Genomic DNA, 13,118 nt, shown 5'->3' with positions numbered 1-13,118 from the left:
GTAATTTTTTGGGAGAGAGGACTTTGGAGAGTCTGTTTAGTTTATCCCTCCTCACCCTTAAAAGAGATAGGATTTTTTACTTCTGGCAAGTAAAGGTCTCACACTGAGTAAAAAATTTCTGTGCAACCATAAAATGTTTTACGAGAAACACATTTAGGAAAAGCCAAATTGAAAAAATTGTTGTTTACTATATTTCTTTGGATGTTAAGATGTCTCTTTTCCTCAGCACAAAATACATACATTTTAGAATTAAGCACCTTACAACAAAGACATACATAAATTATTACTGCTGCTCATGGCTATATAAAATCTAGTGTCTAGCAGAAAAACAGCCACTGCCTCATTCTAACACTACATTAGATCACATATTTTTAAAAGTGTTAAAATGCTTTTGTGCTTCTACTTTTAGAGACACCTGTATTAGTTATAAATATCAGTCTTTTTCTTAATATGAAAGTATTATGACAATGAGACTGAACAGATCCTTTTGAATTTAAATCCTAATATGAAATATGACAAAACGCAGAAAAACTTCATACTGTTCTGAACACCGTTTAACTACGTATGTAGAGACTAGCAAACTATAGTTACACCTCCAAAACCATATTATTTTATGGTATAGAAATAGAAAGCATAGCATCCAACTCAGTGAGTTCTGTTTCTGTTGGCATTAATACAGATTTGTACAGCTTTCCTATGCAACACTAAGCAACTACATATTGCAATATATAAGCAAATAAAAGTTGAACCATGAACAACCTGGGATCTAGGTAAGTCCACAAAGTCATTTTAAGTCATCAGTTAAAAATGTTCTGCAGTGGATATTTTTCAGATTATTCCTTACCAACTGTACATAAATACGGAACAACAGAGTTCAGTGGAAGTCTGAAACTAGTAGCTGCAGGGATTCAGTAGGAAATGAATTGCAAATCAAAAATAGATTTTGTTTCTGTTATCAATTTGCTTCTATATTACACTGTGAGTAATCACTTTTGCATTGGTACTCCACAAGGCAGAGATGCCCAAACCAGTAGAAATGTGAAAAAAAAAAAAAAAAAAAAAAAAAAATCAGAACCATAGAATAGCTGGTGCTGGAAAGGACCTTAAGATCATCTAGTTCCAACCCCCCTGCCATAGGCAGGGACACCTCACACTAAACCAAGACACTCAAGGCTCTGTCCAACCTGGCCTTGAACACTGCCAGGGATGGAGCACTCACAACCTCCCTGGGCAACCAATTCCAGTGCCTCACCACCCTAACAGGAAAGAATTTCCTCCTTATATCCAATCTAAACTTCCCCTGTTTAAGTTTTAACCCATTACTCCTTGTCCTGTCACTACAGTCCCTGATGAAGAGTCCCTCCCCAGCATCCCTATAGGCCCCCTTCAGATACTGGAAGGCTGCTATGAGGTCTCCACGCAGCCTTCTCTTCTCCAGGCTGAACAGCCCCAACTTCCTCAGCCTGTCTTCACACAGGAGGTGCTCCAGTCCCCTGATCATCCTCGTGGCCCTCCTCTGGACTTGTTCCAGCAGTTCCATGTCCTTTTTATGTTGAGGACACCAGAACTGCACACAATACTCCAGGTGAGGTCTCAGGAGAGCAGAGTAGAGGGGCAGGATCACCTCCTTCGACCTGCTGGTCACGCTCCTTTTGATGCAGCCCAGGATACAGTCGGCTTTCTGGGCTGCGAGTGCACACTGAAGCCGGCTCACGTTCATTTTCTCATCAACCAGCACCCCCAAGTCCTTCTCCTCAGGGCCGCTCTGAATCTCTTCTTTGCCCAACCTGTAGCTGTGCCTGGGATTGCTTCGACCCAGGTGTAGGACCTTGCACTTGTCATGGTTGAACTTTGTAAGGTTGGCATCAGCCCACCTCACAAGAGTATCCAGGTCCCTCTGGATGGCATCCCTTCTCTCCAGCGTATCAATCAAACCACACAGCCTGGTGTCATCAGCAAACTTGCTGAGGGAGCACTCAATCCCACTGTCCATGTCAGCGACAAAGATGTTAAACAAGACTGGTCCCAACACTGATCCCTGAGGGACACCACTCGTTACTGGTCTCCAGCCGGACATCCAGCCATTGACCACAACTTTGAGTGCAGCCATCCAGCCAGTTCTTCATCCACCGAGTGGTCCACCTATCAGACCGATGTCTCTCCAATTTAGAGACAAGGATGTTGTGTGGGACAGTGTCACTTTGCACAAGTCCAAGTAGATGATAACTGCTCTACCCTTGTCCATCAGTTCTGTAGCCCCATCATAGAAGGCCACCAAATTGGTCAGGCAGGATTTCCCCTTAGTGAAGCCATGCTGGCTGTCACCAAGCACCTTGTTGTTTTTCATGTGCCTTAGCATGCCTTCCAGGAGAATGTGCTCCAAGATTTTGCCAGGCACAGAGGTGAGACTGACTGGTCTGTAATTCCCCGGGTCTTCCATTTTCCCCTTCTTGAAAATGGGGGTTATATTTCCCTTTTTCCAGTCATCGGGAACTTCACCTGGCTGCCATGATTTTTCAAATACGATGGCCAGTGGCTTAGCAACTTCATTCGCCAGCTCCTTCAGGACCCGCGGATGGATTTCATCGGGTCCCATGGACTTGTGCACGTTCAGATTTTTAAGATGGTCTCGAACCAGATCCTCTACTACAGTGGGCCCAAGGTCTTCATTCTCAGTCCCTGTGTCTGCTTTCCAATACTTGGGTGGTGCAGTCAGAGCCTTTGCCAGTGAAGACCGAGGCAAAGAAGTCATTCAGAGCCTCAGCCTTCTTCAAATCCTGTGCAGCCAGTTCTCCCGAAAGCTTCCTCAGGGGGCCTACATTGTCCCTAGTTTGTTTTTTATTTGCTACATATGTTTGCTGCATGTTTTGCTTATGTTTTGTTCAATATATGTACTTACCATTTTAGAACACATTGATTTTACTCTCAAAGCTCATACGTGGCTTCTTTTCACTTTGGAAACCCTTCAATGCTTCCAAAATTCTCAAGACTACACCAAATATCAGGGACCAAAGAACTGATATTTAATTATTGTAATCTGAAAACTAAAGCTATCATCATTTATCTATCATCTCCACAGAATTTCTGATCAAATGCAATGAACTGTCTTACTACCTTTTTACTATTTTTAGAAATCTCTACAGCTGTTAATGAAACTGCTGAAATAGAAACAATTTCATTTTTGCATGTTCAGCATCAAATTATTAATCTTATTTGTTAAAAATAAAACAAACAACAATTGATAAAACAAACCTCAAACAAAAAAACACCACAAAACCACAAAAAAAACCCCAACATTAATCTCCATTAATTCTCCTTCAGAGTCCCTCAAACATTTTACATTTTCTACTGCCACCAACTCCTTTTCTCCTTGGTGTAAACAGGTTTGTTCTGGTAAAATCTTTTATATCATTATCATTCATATGGAAAAAAACCCTAAGTACAGGGGTTTACTTCCATAATACCAAAAGCAATAATAATTTTAAGGTATCTTACGTTTAATGTTCACTGTACTTTAAGAATTAGGGGCTTACTTTACCTCAGCAGTTTTCTCCACTTGACGTGTCTGCCTACATGCTCACAAAATATCACTCAAGAAAGTAAACAGTGTATTCTTGTTTCACATCTCAAACACTTTACAAATACAAATTAACAATTACATCTGTCCTTTTTTATGAAGGCATAACTTTGTAAAATGAGTGATTTATTTTTTAGCCTTCAAACTCTACGCAGTCTTCAAAATGCCCCAAATTTTCTTGAGCTGATATGGTTAAGAAACTCCCCCTATTTATCTTGTAAAATGCATTTAGCCATAGCTGTGCCTAAAATGTAAATTTATAACCAACTCTTATGGCTTAAGGGTAGCTAATCTTTTCATTCGTAATGGCTTTATGGTCAGAAGCTACATGTGGTAAGATGAAGAACAGGAAAGGGACTTAAATATCCAGAACGTTAAAAAATTAATCAAGACTGAAAGGAGAGTTACTTATGGAAACAAAGGTAAATAACATGACACTTCCAACATATAAACAAAAAGCTAACAATAAAGATGACTGCACACTTCTAAAGAATGAATTATTTTACTGAAAGACAGAGACACCCTTATTAGAAATAATTTCTTTTCCCCAGTGCTTACAAAGGAAGGGAGGCAGATGTCAGAAACCAAGATTAATTTACCAAGGAGAAGAAATACTGAAGGAAACCACTCACACCAAGGAAGATTTGAAGAAATTAGACCATGCAAAGGCTGCCAAAAACTCCAGGACCAGATGGGATGCAGCCTGCATTTCTAAGGGAAGGAGCAAATGAGATGGAAGAACCATTAGCAGATATATTTAGAAAGCATGTGAGAACAGGAGAATTACTGGTGGACTGAAGAGAGACAAATGTAGCACCCATGCCATACTCTTAATTATAAGCAGCAGCAACAATACTGGAACTGTGAGAGTTTCCTACTGCATGGTACTGTGCTAGCAATAGCTGCTGCCATGGCAACACAATGCAATGGGAGCAGATGGGAAGTAGAAAGGTCTGTTTAAGGGTAATTAAGATGTGCTTGTTTAGGAAGAGGCAAAGTGTTATGCCCCAGCAGGTTTTGTCTGCTCTTCAGAAAAAGCTGCTTGTGGTCTTTTAAACTTTTGCCACTGGGGATAATAATTAGCAGATTGATGCTCAACAAAGGAGTCTAGATTCTGACTTGGGTGACAGCTGGTGGCAGCTGGGCTCAGGAACAGGCAGCCTTTGTAGACAAGGCAACAGAGAGATGCAGACAGACAAACCAAGACAAGAAAAAGCTGTACGAAGTGTTAAGCTGTACAAGGGGTCACAGAATGTTCATTCTAAATGGATGCTTCACTCTGTGACACCTTTTCTCCCCCTTTATACAGATTTCTTTGGTTCACTTGCTGTTTTCATCTCAAGTGTTGGTTCTTTCTCTCCCAATTCACAGCTCTACTGGGTCATTCTCCATTTTTTTTTTCCTTCTTCCTCTTCTGTCAGGTGTACTGCAATAAAACGGCATGCCCAATTTTCCGGCAACCAGCAGTTTCACTGAAGTGCAACACTTAACACACTTCTGGGGGAAGACTGGAGAAACGCAAGACCAAAAGCTTAAATAGGAGAAAACAAGTCAGTAACAGTGTCCCAAACTAATAAAGATTCAGAAAAGGCCCATTACAGAAAGAAAAATAAAACAAACCCCTCAGATTTAAGGCACAAACATTTATCAAGAGGATTCCAATAGAAAAGCTCATCACATTTGACAGACTACTTTCTAGCCTCCCAAAGTTACTCCCTCTCTAGGAAAAACTCTATTTGTGATGCATGCATAACATCAGAAAAGGCTTCAGAAGGACATCAGAAAAAAGCCTGAGATGACATCCAGACATTGTAGTGCTTTAGCCTAAGAATAAAAATTAAGCTTAACTACACTACTACAGTTTCAGAGAAAACATCATTTATCATAGTGTTAATGCATAGTAAATAAAATACTGTACGCAATTAACTTCTAGACTGATCATAAATATCGAAATTCAAGCTGGACTGCTCAAGTGTGGATGATAATATCTGTTTTCTGATAACAGCACAAAAGATTAATAGGGCATATTTCTGTATATGCACATCAAAAATTACAAGCATCTTTTACAAATACCTTTGAAATGTACTTTCTGAGAAATGCTCCAGGAAAATCTGATCACTTGAATCCACAGAAAAACAAAACACAAACTCCAGCACAACTCCAGCCAAAACTAGTCACTACATATAGCATATCTATATAAAATATTTTTACCTGGTTATGTTATTCATCAAGGTAACTGAGGTAACAAAACACTAAGAAATTCCTATTTGTTTCTTATACGGTTGGTTATATCTTCAAATATCTGGAAATGTTAAAATTTATGCACATAGAACATAAGAATACCCCAGTGAAAAGGAAAAAATAAACATTGTGGTTGTCCTGTTACTACTAAAACTTTAACTGTTTCCAGAAGCTGAAGCAAAAAACATGAATGACCTACAACCAACTTTTGTGGGAATGGATCAATCAGGATGCAGCTAAGGAAGACTAAAGCAGGCCTGTTCAGTTCTGTTCGTTCTCTCCTATTCCTCTTCAGCTGTTCTTTTCACTAAAGTCTCCAGTCCAAGAACAGCATTCAGTAAATTTCCCTCCTTGGAGCATGTAAACACCTACTGACACAAACTGCACATTAGAAGACATAAAGAGATCCACAGCTTTTGCCATGGGTGCTGGAATATAGACAAATAAATGGCAAGTACTCATATTTCTATCAAGAAGTCTCCCACAAACCACTGGCACAGTTACTAGAACCAGGACAGGAAAGGTACATACATCCTTGGAAGCACACATGGAAGGAATGAATAAATGACAGTTACTGGCTGACTGAAAAGGGCCCCAGATCTGATATTCACTAGTTTGGTTTGGTCAAAAATTTTTCTTGTTGTTTTTTTAAAGGAGGAAATTTAAAGAGAATTTACTACCAAAACAGACAAAAAAAAAAAAAAAAAAAAAAAAATCATTCAGGTTTGACTACTCTGAGAGTCTGCTTGGAATAAACAACAAACCAAAGCAGCTTTGACAGTGTTGCAAATGGAGTGACACATTTCACTTTTAAGAGAGAAATAGCTGTATGTCTATTGATATACAAAAAGTGATTTAGCAAAGTTTGATAGTAAACAACAGTGGTTTAATCAGATTAAATGGTAAAGTACACTTGAGTATTTACTGCACAGGGGCAGGGTCAGACAAAACTGCCAGAGGACCCTCCTGTTGAATCATGAGGTTCAGATAGGACCTCCTACATTCTAAACTCCTTCTCAGAGAGGGGTCTTGGTGTGGCCAGATCCAGACTTAGTCTCAGACTTGGTCAAGGGTTTATGTCAAAACACAATCATTCCTTTATATCACTTTGCTAAGAGTTCAAAGTTTACAGCATGCTATTAATTGCTTACCAATAATATGTTGTGACAAGGAATCTGCCAACCTCAAGAAGTAACCCTGAGACATGTCCCTACTCAAGCGGAGATCCTGGCATGCAGCCCACTGCTGCGCAGGAGAGCTCAACTATGGAGCAGGATAACTGAGTCAGTCACATCTGCATATTGACTACAGAAGTTAGGGTTTTTTCCAAACTCAGATTGAGTTGGACCTTCACCAGCACTATGATTACAGGGGCACATACTGCTCAGATTAGTCCTTAGCTGTTGTGTTGTTATCTGTCTCCCCCAAATCCCCTTTGAGATGGATGCAGCCATCACAAGCAAATGCATCCATTACCATCACCACTGGTGGTTATCTCTTGAGCAGAGTTATGGGAAATAAAGGTCATGCTGCGGGGGGAGGAGGAGCACACCGCTACAGAGAGACACAGAAATGTATTTCAAATCTGCTTTCAAATTGATGTAACCTGGAATACAGTTAGCAATAAGTACATTAGCCTCATTTTTAGTACTGTTTCACAGACTTTGGTACAATTATAGTTACACTGCAGCGGTATGCAGACAGAGTTGATCTAGTTTGGTTATCAGAGCAATATAGCCATGTCAGTGCTTTTTACAACTATGCCTCAGTGAAGGGGAGAAGAGGAAATGAAGAGACAAAGGAAACTTAACTATGTCTCGGTTATAGGGAAAAAATTTTTTTACATCTCTCACTTTCTTCGCTGAAGTCACACAAACCTAAAAGCCAATTTTAAGTCAGGATTAATTAGTTATAGTGCTTATGGCACTATATTTAAAAATCACAATGAAAAACATCTGAGATTCAATTGTGTGATTTCTTACTGACATACTTTTGGTTCACTTCTCTCTGCTCATCTAGGTCCTGTTCTTCTCAAGAGCATTAGATCTCAGACTCCCTCATGTTGCCCAGCTCACATTTTAATTCTTCCTTCATGTCCTAGTCCTATGTCTTTCTCTTCCCCTTAATTTATCATTCAGCTCCTCTGAATTTGAGTGTTTTCCTTCCATGCTCCTAGAAAAGAGGTTAAAGAAAAACATTCTGCTCTCAATTTCAAAGCCTGGGTTCACACTCCAGTACAAACCAGCTCTGAGCAAAATTTGAAGCTTTTTATTAGAAGAGCTACTTTATGAACCAGTTTGGGATTTGTTTCAAAAGCACAAGTGATTACAACTTTCCAAGAATCTTTTTGAAAGCAAGAAATTCTCAGTATTTAATCATATCCCAGTTTATCAGAAACTTTGCAAAACTCCAATATGTACAAGGTGATGGATGCCTTTAGTCTCTGCCATTCTCCCAAGGTGTGCATTTTTAAACTTTTCTCTTACAGTCTTTACCAATATATGCTAAGATTATCTCTCCACTGCATTGATTCTATTTATTCTAGCTACCAAAACCAATTCTCTGCAAGGACAGGGACAGACAACGAAGGAGATGGACAGACTTTTACTGAAGAAACTGATTGAAGTCTGGTATTCAAATAGCTTAAGTTTTTCACAGGACTTCTACAAAGAAAATATCTCATTTTGCAACAAACTACCAAGCTGATCCAAGACGAGTGTTTTCTACTAAGTCAGTTCAGTATTTGACTGATTCTTACCACAGGTGCAGTCTGAAACCTTGCACAGCAGTTCAAGTTCAACCTTGTGCCAGACGTGCAGGTTGAAGTGCTGCTATTAAGGATCAGTCCAATTTTATTTTTCCTAATCCTATCTGCCTATAAAAAAAAAAAAAACAACAAAACCCAAACACCCCTCCCCCCCAAAAAAAACAACACCAAAAACTAAAGGCATGAAGTAATGAAGAAATGGTTCGCTGAAGGGATGAAGGATTGAAACAGTGTCCACTTCCATTTAAGCCAAAAGAAAGAAAATAGAATGCATCCCGAAAGCCAAATGTACAGACCAGATTTTTGAGCCTTTATAACCAGGTTAGTAACTAAAGGTGTAAGCACAGGTTTGCATGTTCATTGATGCATGGAACTGTACCTGGAATTCAGATTTACATAGGAAATGCTTTTAAGTAGCAGACTAATCAAGATCACTTATCTATAAGAAAAACTGTGTTGTGTTCACTGGTATTCACAGACTTCTATTCCTTGAAAAAAAAAAAAAATAAAAAATCTATCAGGCTTTTGTAAAAGCTTCAGTTAGAATTGTTAAAATATTTGTCACTCAAATGCCAGATGGCAACAGAGACGCTTTCTACTCAGTTCAGAGGCTGAATTAATCTCCTTAGTACAAACAGGTTAGCAATTCCTATAGACCATAACAGAAAAATAATCTCACTGCGGTTTAAAGTTTGCACAAGGCAGTTCAACCTCAGTTTTCAGACACTTCCATAAACTACAAGGAAGAAATTCCTATTTTAGCTTTAAGCAGTGGTACTGACACAGCCAGTTTCCAGCAAGCGACCCTTGAAAGATTTCCCTAAAACGCTACAAATTCTCTGAGAGCTTGTAATTAAAAATAGAGAAAGCTTAATGAGGAAATATCCCAAATATAAGGAAAATACTGTTCAAAATTAATGCATAAGCAATTTAAAGATCTCCTTTGCCCGTGTCTCTGATAAATTTAGAAACAGGTTTGATGACACTGAATTCCTTGTATATATAAAGGATTTTGGCAACATAAGCAACTGATGACTAAGTGGTGACCAATAAAAATCAGATAAATTAACAAAATCTGGTGAAGCCTTCCGACAATTAAGCTATGCAAAGACACTTTAGCATGGGGGCTTCTATGTGTAATTAAATTTCTGCGTATTAGAATTTTCTGCACATTTTTTTTCCTGCACATTAGAATTTTCTTAGTACATACACATTTGTAAATCTTTTATTGAATGTGTATTACGAAACACCACTCATGCTATTGTCTTTTAAATACATGACTATTCCATTTTGACTTTGGTCCCAAGATGCATGTAACCACCCACTCATTGCTATAGCAATACTACATAATACATTTCTGGTAAGATACAGTCAGAAGTTAATAGTTGATGAACTATTATTTATTTCTTCAACTGCCTCTTTATGCCTGCAGAAAATAATACATTCACAAAGAAAAGACACTGCACCTGTGAAAAAAAGCTGCATGAACACAGCATTGAGGAAACCAGAATCAGCAGTAGGAGGGGTCTGATCCTGGTGCCAGCTAAGAACCACACAGCCGCTTCCTCACTCCTGCCTCCAGCAGGACAGGAAGGGAATTAGAAGAGCAAAAGTGAAACGACTTGTGGGATGTAGTTTATAACAAGCAAAGAGGAATGAAAAATCCCAAAGAACAAAGCAAGTGATGCATAGTGGGAAAAAGAGAAAGCACTGACACTGTGTACATACTGCTCAGCAATAGTGAAAACACTGGTGTTATCAACCCTGTTTTAGTCACAAATCCAAAATATGCAGGAAGCTAGCACCTTATGAATATTACTAGAGTTTTACCGGTTTTCAGAATGTCTCAGATGGTGTACAGTTTAATTTTTGAAAACATTATTCATGGCTTCAAATTATAAAGATATCTTTCTTTTTGTTATCATTGCCTGCAATGCCAGGTTTTGTAACACTGCAACAAAAAGACATATATATTGTAATTGATTATATATTTATAATACTATAAACTTGGTTAAAAGTTAGTTCTTGACCATGTGTTTTGCATATATATTGTATAAGCAGATCACAAGAAATATGACTCATTAGCACATTTCCTTGAATGATACTGACCACAACTGCCTATTCACATTTCACTGGATGAATTGATATCTGAAAGACTGGCTGAAGCTACAATATGTGAGTGTTCAGGAATCAAAGCCAGGTCTTAATAGACATGAATAATATTTCTGAAGCATGAATACTGTTTATTCTAATGATGTAATAAACAGCAATTAGAGTTGCTTACAAGCAACTATTCTGAAAAGTATTAGTTTTAGCTAGATTTCACAGCTGTACAAGCACTCAATTCACAGGAATTATTTTAGTTTTTATACAGAGTTCATCTGTTGGTAAACACATTAACCAGTAAATCAATACAAACTCCATCTCTGGCCTTCCTTTATGAAAAGTGAATTATGGAAAGGGAAAAAAAGAAAAATATACATCAGAAGCTCTAACACTACTGCTTTAGTTAATAATATTAAAAGATATACCTGAACTTCTAGTTAGGCTTACTCTTACTAATATGAGTCTTTCCATTTAATACTTTCTGCTACATTCTTTTCTCTTGGGACTATCTTTAGTATTAACTATGGTACAAATGTTACAGGTGTTACTATATTACCACATGCACACTTTTTCAAATGCAGTATGTACCTGCTAATACATCCTCACTGATACAGTCATCTCACCTCTTTAATGAGACTGATTCGAATCTAATATTGCTTAATAGGTTAATTGAAACTATTAACATGCATATACAAAGCATAAATTACTTTTCATTACTATGTTACTACACTAATCTCACAACAGAATATAAAGAATGTAGCTGAAAAATGTTCTGCAGACAAAGAACAGCTACTGACTTGGAATATCTTTCTTGCCATCCAGATATTTTGTTAAAAAACATTTCTTTGAGGTGCAATCTTGGGCAAGTTAAATTAAATTAAATGCAAAGATAAATGCAGACAAACAGTCTGTTTGCCTAGGACAACAGTGACAGACTAAGCACTTTTTTGAGTTCAGTATTAATTTAAAAAATACATTAACAAATTATTGAAATTTATAACGTGTTAATACAAGCCACACTGCATATCTACAAAGCAACAATTCTCACTATTTTCAGTCATTTTAATTCCAGACCATCAGCTACAACTGTTGCCTTTCTTTAAACATACAGATTTACCAAAATGTTTATAATACCAGTTCTTACATCTCAATTATCAAACCATATGTTATATTTTAAAAGAGAGCTAGAACTGTAACAATACCAAGGAAGTGGCAGTAGGTATCTGCACTCTTCAACACATAATTAATATTACAGCTCTCCAAAGACAAGTACAGATAGAAGAAAAATATTATCATAATACTTATGATATATAATCTAGTTTATTACATAAATAGTTTATGTAATATAGAACTTATATAATACAACCTCAAAGTTCCAGAATTTTTGTCCTAAGTGTTTATAAATGTTAGGATACGTAACAGCACTAGAAAATATCCCCAGAAACTATTAGGCTTGTACATAAACACGAAATCACTGGGAGATAACTTACCTAGAGTCTGCATAACACTATTAAAGCCACATTGCCACTCACCACAAGTGAAAGGGGCCTCTTCCATGAAACAACACCAATCAATCCTGACAACAGCACCTGTAATAAGGAGAGCAGGGTCACCAAAGACAAGAGGTTTATACCAGTGTCATTAAAAAAAAAAAGGAAGTACTAAGATGAAGCTGAATGAATACCCAGCCCTGATGCGTATCTCCAGAGTGCTGGAAACCAACTGCTAAAAAGACACTGTTTTAATTTTATTCTCAGTAAGAAATAAGCACAAGTACTACTAAGCTGTTTTTAAAACAAAATCTCAATTCAGCTGCCAGATCCCATTAGTTATGATCAGATCACAATAAGTCTTCAAACACCTTCTCTCCCAGTCCCAAATATTAGCAACACTGAAGGAGAATAAATGCTTGGGGTAAATCTTGAGGTCTCTTAGCATCACCAAAAATTAGCTCATGAAAAGGGGAGTAAAAATAGGACAATCACAGAATCAGCCAGGGTATCCAGCTAAATGAGCAGAAGGGCTTCTGTATTTTGTTCCACCTACCCAATCACACTACTTGATCTTATGTTTGAAAAAGCACACATACAAACATTTAAAACCTGTATTTAACATACAGATACATTACCCCCTCCACTTCAAGCCAAAAGCAAGCAGGATTCAAACACTGATACACCTAAAGCTGATCTTAGGTACTTTGAAAATAACATGCAAGTTACAGTTGAGACACCATAAGCATCACAAACTGTTAAAGAGAGGGGTAAATAGAGAAATTGGAGCAAAGGACTGAGGGATATTGACCCTGGGGTGGACAAGAAAGGTGGAAAGGAAACTCTTCATTACTGATTATTTTTAATTAAATGTTCTAAACCTCAAAGCAGTCTTCCAATATATGAAAGGGGCCTTCAAAGATGCCAGAGGGCCTCT

At 37.8% G+C, this 13,118-nt stretch overlaps 1 protein-coding gene across 3 annotated transcripts in view; it reads right to left on the bottom strand.

The window, feature by feature from the left end:
- Positions 1 to 13,118, bottom strand: part of ENTREP2 (endosomal transmembrane epsin interactor 2) — a 109,252-nt gene that overhangs the window by 54,546 nt on the left and 41,588 nt on the right. For all 3 annotated transcript variants that reach the window (XM_065688198.1, XM_065688197.1, XM_065688199.1), the window contains exon 2: positions 12,224 to 12,280. In XM_065688198.1, the coding sequence (XP_065544270.1) occupies positions 12,224 to 12,280 (57 nt within the window). The remainder of the gene's footprint in view (positions 1 to 12,223; positions 12,281 to 13,118) is intronic.

Source organism: Lathamus discolor, chromosome 8 (assembly GCF_037157495.1).
Source record: "Lathamus discolor isolate bLatDis1 chromosome 8, bLatDis1.hap1, whole genome shotgun sequence".
Classification (NCBI taxonomy): domain Eukaryota; kingdom Metazoa; phylum Chordata; class Aves; order Psittaciformes; family Psittacidae; genus Lathamus; species Lathamus discolor.
The sequence above is the reverse complement of the archived record's forward strand: the minus strand, read 5'-3'. Positions and strand labels throughout refer to the sequence as shown.